The 13,527-nt window shown below is 58.4% G+C and overlaps 1 protein-coding gene across 1 annotated transcript; it reads right to left on the reverse strand.

Annotated features, from left to right (window-relative positions):
• Positions 1-371: 371 nt before the first annotated feature.
• Positions 372-11,064, reverse strand: Fs(2)Ket (Importin subunit beta Fs(2)Ket; the record flags this gene model as incomplete). Its single annotated transcript, XM_037219706.1, is given in 16 exon segments — positions 372-1,193; positions 2,166-2,333; positions 3,079-3,299; positions 3,621-3,764; positions 4,173-4,420; positions 4,710-4,846; positions 5,383-5,534; positions 5,896-6,189; positions 6,589-6,692; positions 7,367-7,538; positions 8,218-8,430; positions 8,935-9,084; positions 9,528-9,686; positions 10,002-10,196; positions 10,584-10,766; positions 11,006-11,064. Coding segments are annotated over 16 exon segments (2,600 nt in total), but the record flags the coding sequence as incomplete, so codon positions are not given.
• Positions 11,065-13,527: the final 2,463 nt, after the last annotated feature.

Genomic DNA, 13,527 nt, shown 5'->3' on the forward strand with positions numbered 1-13,527 from the left:
AAACACACCACCGACAGCAACCACATCGAACCTTGCACGCACGTGGGATACATTCGAAATGGTGACACCGCTCCAATCCGCGCCTGTCACCCGAAAGCAGGCGAAACCACTCACCTGTTCCACACCAACACGCACCACTCCTATATCGCGTTCGTGCCAAGAATGAAACGCTTCGGCTGCGGTGACGACTGCCTCAGTCGTTCTACGGTAACATTTTATCGCTCTATAACGTTTTTACCGTAACGTTGGGTAACGTTTTATTGCTCTGAAGCGTTGTCCGAGGTTCCCTGCAAGCGGGTTGTCAATATGCCATCACGAGCTCACGAAACTTCCAGTTCCACGTTAACGGACATCGCCAATATAAACTCCGGTTCAACTGAAAGGAACTTTTATTAATTGTCCTCCGTACAATTCTAGACGCGGGATTTCGGCCCAGTGATGACCACGAACTCGTTAATACCGGTAGGCATCGGATGAGCGCGCGGCAGGAACGGAAGGCCGTGAAGATCCTCACAGAGAAAGGACATTATCGATGAGTCGCAACGAGTAAGGATTAACCCAAGAGACAGTGGAGCAAGATAATATTCCGACCAAGATAACAAAGAAATTAGAGCCACCACACGCTCAGCGCCGCACTCAGATACGCACTGTCAGTCCCTCGTACTCGCACATTCTGCCTGTGGCCGGGGCGAGCGCACTCCGCACTACCCACGCACGCGCTCTCTCTCGCTCTCGCTCTCGTTCTGTCGCGCGCTCTCGCACGGTCCCGTCCGGCGTCGGTCTGCGTCTAGCGTGGGAACACAGCGGTGCGCAGATGAGGACGCGCTGCCAATGGCACGAGCAACAAACAATTTCCACGGCACCCCACACGAATACAAAAACAACAAGGTGCGTGTCAGGGAGGCACCGCGACGGCGCCTCCCGGTCGGCCCGTCAAAAGGGGTCGAGTCTAGCGCTGCGCTGCGCCCCTGACGCGGCGCGTCGCCGCGCTCCGTGGCGCTGGTCGGTGTGTCGCGGCGGCGCGCTGCCCGCTAGCGCCACTGGCATATCACAGAGGCGGCGCCGCTGGGCCGCCCGTCGCTCGTCGCCGGCCGCCGAGACCGGCTGTCGGGTCAGCAGTCCACACACACGCGCCGTACCCACTCGCCCCACTCGCGCTAGTTATCCAGGGCCCGACGCCGGCGCCCGGCCATCTGTGGAGAGCGACACAACAGCACGTCACGCGCGCCGCGCACACCGAGCGGAGCGCCGCGCCCGGCCCGGCCCGGTCCGGTCTCATCCGGTGCCCTCCGGACAGCGGCGCGAGCGCGGCGCCACGCTGGGCAGCCGGCTGCCTCACATATCCCGCACCGCCCCTCAGACACCGCCCGCCAGCCACGTCCTCCGACTCGTGCCCTAATGGTCACAGGCATCCCAGCCCGGCCGGCTGCATCACATTCAATCAACCATGGCTTTGAATTATTTGCGTTTGGCGGCGCTTCGACCGCAGCCGTCATTCTACGGCAATGAATGCTTACTTTGCGCTGCCAGCGGCGACGGTTCAGATGAGCCACACAACAGCACTTATATAACGACTCGTGACACATGCCAGCACAACAGGACACGCATGAACACACTTCGCGTGTCCAATATGACGCCCTCCCGTGCATCAGCACCACATCAGCTAGGTAAGACCACGAGTTCATCACACATTATGTCAATGTCTGGTTAAGCAGCTATCATAAAGATTGCATGCAACGAGAGCACAGTGACGTAGGTGTTCAAATTGCACGTAACTTTGCAATACAATCAGTATCAGATTCAACACCACGATGAGATCACCTCGAGACAATTTTAAAATTAATGCGAAAAGCTGACCAGCTCCCTGAGGGCACACAGCTCAGACTGCAGCAACATGCAGGCCGTTTACTGTTAAGGGCATCCGTTCGTTACTCCACACCGTGCTCGACCTGACCCCACCGGCCCGTGACAAAAGACTCCAGGTGGGCAAACAACACCAATCCTTCCTATAAACCGCCTGAAGCGTCGTCCAACAACTGAACACCGACAACAAACGGAGGAGAGGAGAAGAGGGAGGGCCACTCACTGAGACCAATACACGGAGCCAAAGAACGGGACAGGGGCGGCGCCGGTGCGGAACAAAACTCGCGCGGGCGCTGACTCACCAGCTGTTGGCGGCGGCACTCTTCATCTTGCGCAGCTCTTTGGCCGCCCAGGTGGCGAGCGTCTTGGTGCGCGCGGTCTTGGAGCGGCGGCCCTGCGCCAGCATCTCCTGCACGGCATCGTTGTCCACCAGCGGCAGGATGCTGTTGCCGAATGCCGACAGCAGGTCGCTGCAAACCAGGTCAGGTCCAGTGAGGCCGAGGCCGACTTCAGGGCAGAGCAGCACAGGGCACAGAGTGATGGGGAAAAGCAGGGCAGAGCAGGACAGGACAGGACAGGGCGGGGGAGAGCAGACTACAGCCGAGCAGATCACAGCAGTGCAGAGCAGTCAAACAGGGCGGAGTACGACAGGGTAGGGTAAAACAGGGCATGGAAGAGCAGCACAAGGAAGAGGGCACCACAGAGGATCGAGCAGGGAGAGCAGGCAGCATAGGGCATCAATGGTCGGGACACAGTGGAGCAGCCCATGGCAAATCATGGCTGGCTGGGTCAGGTAAGGACAAGAAGCAGTCAGGCAACATCCGTCGAATACATAACGCGGGCTAATGAGGAACATAGACATCGGACAAGGCATGGTTGACAAGTTGCGATACTAACTCATGCAAACACAACTACAAAACGCAGCTTGTGACAAATATGCTGCAAATCGAAAGTAAAGTGCGCAAGCAAGCCTTGGCAGTCGGCGGTCTGCTTTAAACAGCTATGCCCACACTTCGCATAGTCTTTTACAAATTACCAAACTGCAGAGAAGTTAAAAACCTGCGCACTAACGATGGCGCCTAGTACAAAGCGATACAGAAAGACGATTAGCCACCGTCCAAGCCATGCCACCTCAGCCTCATCCACCCACATACCATGCTCACCCGTCACCCCACCCTGTTCCCGCGCCCCCTCCGCCCCCGCCTGAGCACTGACCCGAGTAGGCCGGCGGCGGCGCCCAGGCTGCTGTCCGAGCGCTCCTGGTCGCTGGACACCACGCAGATGAACTGGATGATGTAGGCCACGTGCGGCTGCAGCAGCAGCACGTCCGGGCTGGCCACCGGACTGTCGCCCTTCAGGCCTTGGATGATGCCCGAGTAGGCGTCCAGGCACGTCTCGCGCAGCTCATTCAGGTAGTCGACCATCTCGTAGTCGGACTGGAGGTGGGGCGGGGGACGCGCACGTCAGCCCGGGCGTGCCACTGTCCGCAGGACGGCGCCCAAATGTGCCAGCAGGCGTCGCCGCCGACGCCAGCCTGTGCCGCAGCGCCCTGAGACTTCAGAGGTCATGACGCAGGCAAGAACGGACGCCGGCACATTCGCTTGCTTCCATTCCGCGAAAATTGCCACGATCTCAAGCGATTTATCTCACCAGCGGCTTCAATAACCCAGCCGTATTGTGGCAAGGCCGTACATCCACACAATCCTCACGCACAAAACACACCGCTCGCCTGGCCCGCTGCCTCGCCGCACACTTACCCTGTCCACCTGGGCCTGCGACGCCTGCATCAGCGTCTGCAGCGACACGTCCAGGTACTTCTTGAACTCGCCGCCGATGGCCAGCGCGATGTCGCCGAACACGGTCAGGATGTGTGGCTTCACCGAGCGGTGCACCGACTGGTTCTGCGGGCGGCCGCGCCGGCGCCGGTCACGCGTCAGCCGACCAGCGCACGCCCCCGGCAGGCTGCGGCGTCGGGGCTACACGCGCGCCAGCCGCACACCACGGCCCAGACGGGCGCACGGTACCCTAGCGGCCGAGTGGGAATGCGCCAGGAGTCCTGAAGCTGCGGTCAGCGGTCATTTAGATCACAGATGCTCCACGCCGGGAGACATTTGTTTCCTTTGCGAAGTGAATCTGTGCTCCTGAGGCCAGGCAGCACGAGACTCAGCCGCTAACAGGTCAGAAAGAGCTTACAGCCAGTCGCGCAAGACAAGTGCAGTGCGGTGTTCTGGACGCGACGCGGCGGTTCGATAGCCTGTGACCGGCTCGTCTGCCCGGGCGGGAGCCGCCGGCCGCTGCCCATCACTCACCCCCAGATTGGCCAGCAGGATGTTCATGATGTCGTCGCAGTGGGGCAGCACGCGCGCGCCGACCGCCCTGCAGATGTCGCCCACCAGGCCGACCGCCACCGAGCACACCTGGTACTCGGCGTGGTTGCGCAGGCCCATCAGCAGGTACGGCTTGAAGGCGGTCAGGTACTTGATGAACTGCTCACCCAGCACCTCGGCCAGAGTCGAGACGGCGTTCAAGGCGTCCTCTTGCACGCTGCCCACGCGCGCTGCCGGCACAGGTGTGGAGTCACTGTCAGTCCCGGGTATAGATGCCCACACGTCCGCTGCGGAGGCGAGTGAGCGGTGCTCAGACGTCGGCGCGGGCGAGTGCAGTATACAACTCGGTAAATCCGGCGATGCCTGAAGGTCTGAACCGAGGTAGCAACAATCACAGCTGGTCACCCGATCGCTAACGAGACCCCCACTCCAGATCAGACGCAAATTCAAATCAAAAGGATGATCTACAGCAGAGCGGTCATGACCTGGCTCCCAGATGAGAGCCCTCTCCGGACTCACGGTTGGAGAACATCTGCAGCAGGGCCGTCATGATCTGGTCCGAGATGCGCGGCGCGTCCTCGGGCGTGACCTTCCTCAGCACGCTGCTGAGCGTGGCGCACAGCAGCGACTGCAGGTCGTTGTACTGCGCCCGGTCGCTGCCACAGAGGGTCCCGTTAGGTCACCGTTCACTGAGCGCGCCAGCCGGGACGTGTCTGTACGCGCGCGCGCGAGAGGCCGGCAGACGGCAGGTCACCTCCGCAGGCTGGTGGATGTGGGGATAACAGGCAGGCAACAGTAGAAAAAAAAACAGGCCAAAATCGACAGGACGGTCGGCTAACCACGGGCGGAATCACACCTGGTGTCTTGTGTCTCGTACTGCAAATGGAAGTTATCAAAAGCTTCACCCATTGGATACAAGTCACTGAAAGACATTGTCCAAAAAAATGGCATGAGGCTTCACCGGCAGGACACCAATTCCTCAACAGTGAAGCTTGCTAAAACTTGTTGGCATTTCGTCAAAATTAGTCACACACCTTCTCAAAAGCACAGCCCACCATTCGTCAAATTACAACGCATGGTTTCAACACAATGACCCACTGCTGTGCCGGACATGCACTGGATACGGTAAGGGAGAGCGGCATGTCTGGAGGGCGCCTGACTGGTCCGAGACAGCCGACGCTACCCGGCGCACCTGTTGTTGTGGATGTGGTTCTCCATGTGGAGGACGTGCTGGAGTCGCTCCAGGATCACCACCACCGTCTTCTGCACGGTGGCGTAGCAGTCCTTCGGTGAGTTCTTCATCATCTCCATCAGAGCCTCATAGGCCGAGCTACGCAGGTTGCTCTGTGGGGACGGGGCGCCGGGTCACGAAACCCGCCTCTGAACCTGAACCGACACAACCTGAGCCTGAACCATCGCACCAGCAGCTGGCGACAGTGAGGATGGGATGTGAACAAACCCGACACAGAGCTGACTTGATACCGATGGGTTGGCGGGTTCAACTTCGGGCATCAAAAAGGCACGCATGTGACAGCACGATATTACACAGGCTTCAACACCTAATGCGACTTCCAATTTGCGGGAGAAAAAAGGCAAACAAGCGAGCATTCAGTCGGCCACACGACACAGCACACGCACCAGCCGATCCTGCCGACTCCCCCTCCCCCTGACCCTTCCACCCCGCTTCCGACCCTGCGCCGCGCACCTGGTTGCCGTCGGCGCGGCCCGTAGTCTCCAGCAGACGCTCCACCAGCCCCTCGAAGTACTTTGAGAGCCAGTAGGTCTCTGGGTCGGCGCCATCGTCGTCGCCCAGGCTCTGTGCCGACTCGTAGGCGCGCTCCGACAGCGCCGAGATGGCCCAGCACACGTTGGTGGCGACGCGCGGCTCGGCCTGAAGGCCAGCCACCAGCGTCTCCAGCAGCGCCGGCAGGTGCGCCTCGTTCAGCGCCGCGTCCGGGATCAGCTCGCAGACGCGTCCGATGGTCCAGGCGGCCGTGTCCTGGCCGGGCGGCGGCAGAGCGCGGTCAGGTGCGGGCGGGTGCGGGCTGGCCGGGCGCCAGCGGGCGAGGACGCGGGCCGCGCGCCGCGCGCCAGCGGGCGTCGACGCGGGCCAGGCACGGGCGGGCGCGGGGTGGCGGCGCTAGCGGGGCATGCTGACGGCGGGTGTCAGTGTGTCAGTGTGCGGCCCGCTCAGTCCCGACGTGCTCACCAAACACTGATGCGTGTTCGTTCGAGCAGTGCACGGAACGACGCCTTTAAAGGCAGGACGTCCGCAGTGTGCGTTCAACGGGGATAAACACGGACAGTTTCGCCGAGCGGGTGGTTCGGGATTATACACAGAACACCTAGCGCCATCTCTGAACGTCATCGCGCACGTCGCTGAACAGCCTGAGCGTACCTTCACAGCCACCACTGGGTCCTTCATGAGCTCCATCAAGATCGGCATCACCTGCTCCACCAGCGGCTTCAGCTTGGCCCCGTCCGGACCCTCCAGAATGGAGCCTGACAGATCCATGCCAACACGTCAGCGACACATGATGCATGTTTACGGGGAAGGGCATGAGTAGTCAAGCCACACATGCGGCAGACGACGGACGAGGCCCGAATGAAATACCGGATCGCAAAACGTCAGGTTATGTACTTGATTGTCATCAACGTAGCAGACAATGTGACTTCGCATTGACCATCTGCATGATTCGTGAGCATGGGGAAACTACATCGGCGAAAAGCAAAAATACCTGTACAAGTCACACGGCTGGCTGAACTGGTAACGCAGATCGTGTTCATGTTCAAACGTCAGCGCCCTTCACTAATGCATCTTGTTACGTGGCCGCCAACTAAATTTGCTGTGTTAGTAATTTGCGCCCAGTACCTTTGTCTTACTAACCACAACTGATGTCCACGAACATCACAGGCTCGGGTAGCAGCGTCAGGTTCTTTTTCGCTAGCATGAAACCCACATTCGGCGTCGTGTGGAATCACACCACTACGCATCATTCACCACAATCAGCTTCTGAGGGCTTTGAACCCCAACATCATCAGAACCAAACCAAACTCTCTGCATAAAAAGGATCAGGAATACCATTATATCAAAGTAATATGGGAGCACAATGGGGCAGAGCCTCGTCCTCCAAAACAAACAACACAAACTGTAAGCAGCGCCGGTCCCCGCTCACCGAAGGCCATGAGCGCGCCGTCGCGGAACTTCCAGTCGGGCGACTTGATGTGTTGCGTGACGAACGGCAGCACGTGCGGCACGATGTCGTCTTCCACGCAGGAGGCCAGCAGCATGAGCGAGACGCCGGCCGCCTTGGAGGGGTTCCAGTCCTCCTCGTCGTCGCCGTCCTCCTGGCGTCACACGGAGGCTTGGGTCACGTCGCCTGCTCTACTCGGGCTCAGACGGAGGCTCGGGTCACGTCGCCTGCTCTACTCGGGCTCAGACGGAGGCTCGAGTCACGTCGCCAGCTCTACTCGGGCTCAGACGGAGGCCCGGGTCACGTCGCCAGCTCTACTCGAGCTTAGACGAAGGCCCGGGTCACGTCGCCAGCTCTACTCGAGCCCGTCAGCTCCCTCGGCTCGTGCAGGTGGGCGGACTGGTGACCTCTGCACGTCCACCGATGTCAGAAGCTCCTCCCCGCTCCGGTCAACGGGTCGGTCACAGCTGCCACTGCAGGCTGACGCAGCGAACGGGCCGACTACGCTGGCTCACAGGGAGGAGCCATGTGGAGGCCATCCCTCCGCCGGTGAAAGGGTACGTGCAAAAACATGCTTCCCCGCAGATAATTGCGCCAACAACAAACCACAACAAATACACTTATCGATGCAACTGGCCACTTGAAAAGGCGAGAACTTCGTGGTCGCAAGCACAGGCCCCGAAAAGCGCCAAGCATCCACCTTGTGAGCGCCCATCTCCATCCTCAACAAAACCCGCCGATCCACATCGCCAGCACCCAACTGACTGAGATCGGCCCGCGCCCACCGACAGCGGCCCGTCCCCCGGCGCCGTTCCCTCGCCGCCCGGTCGCACCTGCTTGGTGAGCCGCTCCATCAGCACGGGCGTCAGGTACTGCAGCGCGCCCTTGGCGTAGAAGCGGCTGGTCTGTTCGGGCGGCCGGCCCAGGTCAGCTGCCTCCTGCGCCTCGATGTCCAGGTCCACCTCCTCGTCGCAGACGGACGACCAGAACTCAATGCCCTGCAGCGCCACCTCGTCGACGTCCGACTTCATCGCCTCCAGCGTGATCTGCCGGCGGAGGGCGGCCGGCCGGCGGCGTGAGCGGCGTTAAAGACGAAGGCGGTGCTGGCCCGGCGCCGGACGCGCAGGGTCGGTAGTGCTGGCCCACGGACGGCGCCGGTACTGACACTGGCGCGAAGAAAACAGCCCAGCCGCGCCCACGCACAGCTGGGGCGCCGTTAGCAGTGGACCTGACGACTGCCAGCGTATTCAACTTTCGAAAGATGCCAGCACAGACCGGCCACGCGCACACCGGTGTCTCGGGGTATCTCCTCCGTAGTGACAGCGTGATTCCCAGGCTCCACTCGTATCGGTCGCAGATCCCGTTTACGGACAATAATGACTATCACCCGTCACCCCTGACCATAACACGAACACCCCACTACCGCTGCTTCCGCGATGTTCAGGCACGCACCTGGCCCGACACGTCCCATGTCGAGAACACCAATTTACGAGCATCCCCACCCTGCCCAGAACACCAGCGAACAGTCCGCACCAGCCGGCGGTACTCACGGCGAAGAGCGCCGGCCCCATGTAGGTCTCCATGTACTGGTAGTAGTGGGTCATGATTTTGACTAGACACTGGAGGGCAGCCACGCGGATCTGGGTGTCCGACGACTGCGTGGCCTCGCACGTCACCTCCATGATGTAGTGCCGCTCGGCCTGGGGGCAGCGAGGCGCCAGGTCACCGGCAGGTCGGGCGAAGACCCATGGCGGCCACGCCGGACCAGCGACACCTCAATGGTCGGTAACAAGGCTGCTGCTGGGTCGGTACGCAGCGCGGCCAGCAGAAGGCAAAAAGCTGTAATAGCTATGCACTTGAATGTCAGATGTGAGCTGTGGCTGTCTCGAAAGCACACATGGACGCCTGCTAGGACTTAAGATACCAACTAGTATGTGAGGCAACAACAGCCATCATGCACATGTTTTTTGTTGTTGTTTTTTTTACTGATCGATGCTAGGCAATGCAGTGCCCATATAACACCATGCCTACGTCGTAGTGCACACTGGGTTTCTTTTTTCTAAGCGCCTTTCTCGACCCCCCCCCCCCCCCCCCCCTGCAAACGTCACGGTCGAAACGGATCGCTCCCTCCGGCGGTACGTACGTCCTTCTCGAAGTTGGACTTGGTGAACTCCAGCGAGTTGAGCAGCGCGTTGGTGGCGGCCAGGCGCACGTGCGAGCTGGGTTCGTCCCGCTTCATGCCGTGGATGATCGCAGTGAGGATCTCGTTGCTACGCGAGGCCAAAACCTCCGCCTCAATGTCCTGGAAAACAGCGGAACAATCCGGGGTCAACCGGTCTAGCAGTCACGCCAACATTCGCAACGCATGACGACATCCCGACGACAGTCTATACTTCAATGCTCACAAAGTACGTCTCCCGACAGTACGTTTGTTGAAAATTACCAACTGGGCAGCTAAGGGTCAAAACAGCTGCACGAAATAGTTCCCAACCGCATTCGCACACAGTCCACCTGTGACAGAAGCCGTCCCGTCCGTGACGGCACAGGCCCGGCCGCCTCGCCCAGTCGGACAGAACAGCTGCGCGCCGCGGCGCCCACACCATCGGCGCGGCCGTACCTGGCATATGTAGCCGATGGCCTCCAGCGAGGCCTCCTTCACGATCTCGGTGGAGCCGGGCCCGATGACGTTGTTGACCAGCACGCTGATCAGGTCGGCCCAGTGGCCCTGCGGCAGCTCTACGATGGCGATGTAGGCTACGCATTGCGCCGCCGAGCTGGGCCGGTTGTTCTCGGTGCCGAGCGCCGCCAGGATCTGGCGAGCAGACGAAAGGTGGGGGTCAGCCCGCGCCGCCAGGCCACGCGTGCCGCCCGCAGCATACAGGCACAGCACGGCACGGGATAACACAGGGCCATGTGCCAAACAGTGAGAGCATGCTAACTGCGCAGAAGTCCATTCCAATGACGCGTTTTACATAGACCAGCAGTCGCATTGTGTGGCACACGCGCTGCGCGCCGCCCTGTCCTGTACCACGTTCACATCTGACGGCGTGAAAGCCGGCGAGCCTCGGCCGCCCTGCTCCGCACCAGGCTCACGTCTGACTGGCGTAAGAGCCGGCGAGCCCCGGCAGCCGTACTCCGCACCAGGCTCACATCTGACGGCATGAGAGCCGGCCAGCCTCGGACGCCACGCTCCGCTTACATTGCGTTTGACGTGCTCCTTGACGTCCTGCGTGAAGTCCAGCCAGCGCTGCTGGTGCATCTGTCTGACGGTGGCGTCCTTGGAGGTGAGCGTATTCTTGAGCTGGAGGCCGGCCGCCATCCTGGCCACGGGACTGTTCGCGCCATGGTAAAGGATGTCCGAGAGCGCCTTGACGTACTCCGGCTGTGGACACGCGCCACGTGATGGAGAACGGCGCCGAGTAACGCGGCCGTGGAGCTCACCTGCGTCCATAGGCCGTATCGTTTACGCTGTCAAGTTCACAACACCTTAACGTGTGCGTGCAGAAATGCGAACAATATTCCACATGAACATTGCAGATCAGAACACAACATTCTCATTTTTTTTACAATTTCTGTCTGAGTTCAGTAATTAACATTTCGTTGTAAAAAGCATACACTTACAAAGTTTTGTTGGGCTGCCTGCTCCAGGAACTGTTGAGCCCTTTCTAGTTCTGCCTTGTCTGGAACGTGGGAATACATTAATGTCATATCTGACCAAGAACACATACACACATGTCCTATTCTGAAACTTCTTTCACACTTGGATGTGAGCCCAAAACATCTGCAGCGATGTTTTCAATAGCCACGTCTTCTGACCAGTGTTCAGATCAGTGACACCCGTAGCACAAATAACCATCCAATAACCTCCTCTCAAGTTTTTGCATCTCACTGCCCAAGCATTACAGCTTATGTGCTGCAGCTTGGTGGCTTTCCCCCATCGACCATGTGACGCGTCCTCACAAAGTTGTGACACACTGCATTGCCACTGCATCACATCAGGATGGACTGCAGGAGACGGTCAGGACATATCGCGCCGCTTCCCGCCAGGGAGTTACAAGGCTTGACTGCACACTTTGGGTAACCATGGGCGGATGCGACTGCTTTCGTTGTTGTTCAGTGGCGTTTTCGGGCGCGCCGATTGCAGTGGTCATTAGGAAAAGTGGATGCTACGCAAGGATGATGATGTCAGATGAAGAATGATAATGCCAGGATGAAAAATGATAAGGCCAGATGAAGAATGATAATGCCAGATAAGTCACTGTTGATTTCAACCCTGAAATCAGTGCACGTTTGCTCTGATGGGTTCTTAGCCTGTTCTATATACTCCATGCCACCTGTAAACACATTCGGAAGAGACAACCGAAGAGACGGGGGTGGATTTAGGTACAGGTGCGCTGGAGGCGATCGTTCAGATTTCAAACCAGGCAGTTTGTGACCAGTTATTTCGACCCACACCAGCGCAATGACATCCCATCAGAGTTCGAATATTGCAAACGTTCACACATATACAACGGGAGATGATAATAAACGCATAAGTACGGAAGGGGGCAACAGCTGTTTATGGACACATTTCCATCTGGCAACACTTAAAAAATACTGTATTCGCCTTTGAAAAAAACAGATTACAAGTATACCTTTGAGATCCAAGTAGTCGCAATATCGAAATGCAGAAGCATCCAGGTGATCTGGTTTATGACACCAGGTACCGCAACAAGCTTAGAAATGACCCAATATTTCCCTCCCTCATGCGCCACTTGCCTTTGTATTACGTTCGTTCAGAGCACACGCTCGCGCTTGAGGGGACGCCCGTCAAATTCAACACAACCGTTCCCGAGTCTCGGAAGTGTAGGTCAGTAGATCCCCACACGGATATCAGGCAAAATCAGTCGTGTACCGATAGAGTTCAACAAGCACGTCTGGTGTCACCCCACTTTAGGACACTGCCCGCTGTCATACGTCGGCGTTGCAGCGTTGTAGCGACGTTAACTACTTGCACTCACTGTTTCCATGACACTGCACTGATTCTTAACAAACGAACTGGAAGATTTTGGAAAATACTCTCCCGGGAAAAGGGATAGAGGAATCGCACACATCTTTCCCGTTCGGGAGCTGTGAGATAGGGTAGCCAAACGCACGAGGTTTGTGGGTACTATATGAACCACGCTGTGTTTAAGTCTGCAACGAGGTCAATATACTCAACGCCAAATGAGGTCATCGCCGGAACACTCTCTCGGGAACCGATGAGGTAGAGCCTGCGGCTTTAAAAGTAACCAAGCTGATATTCCCTACGCTTCCCCCAGCCGGTGCGCTAAAGATTCCCACGCAGGCGAACAAAAGATACGGCTTTTAACGTTCAGCACGGAGACATTAACACTAAAATACTGGAGGGAGGGGGATTCCCTTCTTCCCGTGTACGTAACAGGGCCCGTACGTTTCTCCAGCCCTCGGTCTCTGAATATGGCAGCATCGATTGCAATATTCGACAGCGACCGCAACATGCGCTTGTCGCTTCCATGGCGCTCCATCGATCGGTCTCTGAATATGGCAGCATCGGCTGCAATACTCGACAGCGACCGCAACATGCGTTTGTCGTTTCCATGGCGCTCCATCGATTTATCTTATAACAGGCACCCTTGCGCAAGATTCGAGGCCCGATACGGTCTCCACTTTAGGACGCTGACCGCCCAGCGGGACTTCACAATATGGTATCAATGCCAAACTGCTCTTTTTTAAACTATTAACATACATGACTGGCCTCAGTAGCGCTGGCGTTGGTCCTGACCAGCCATCACTTGCTGCGTGGCCAATGCCACCGTCACGCAAGGATCCGAACACTGGGATAATAGCACTCTGGCCACAGAACCCACACATAACTGGGGATCGCTAACTAGCCGCACCGCGCTGTAGCGTGGCCGTTCGGCCGAGCAGTTTGCCTCGTTACCGAGGACACGCGACGCCTCGGACGGGACTCGCAGCGGCGACGACACACGGCGCGACAGTTGTCCGCCATTTGGTATCAGCTGAGATCAGCGATAACCGCCTACGTCACCGACGAGGCTGAGCACTCGTCGATTTTAGCCTACCGGAAATGATACATGGCAGATGACATGCCGGATCTTTTAAATACAATGATTGTGGCGTCA

The sequence above is a fragment of the Pollicipes pollicipes genome, unplaced genomic scaffold, assembly GCF_011947565.3.
Source record: "Pollicipes pollicipes isolate AB1234 unplaced genomic scaffold, Ppol_2.1 Scaffold_4295;HRSCAF=5057_pilon_pilon_pilon, whole genome shotgun sequence".
Lineage (NCBI taxonomy): Eukaryota > Metazoa > Arthropoda > Thecostraca > Pollicipedomorpha > Pollicipedidae > Pollicipes > Pollicipes pollicipes.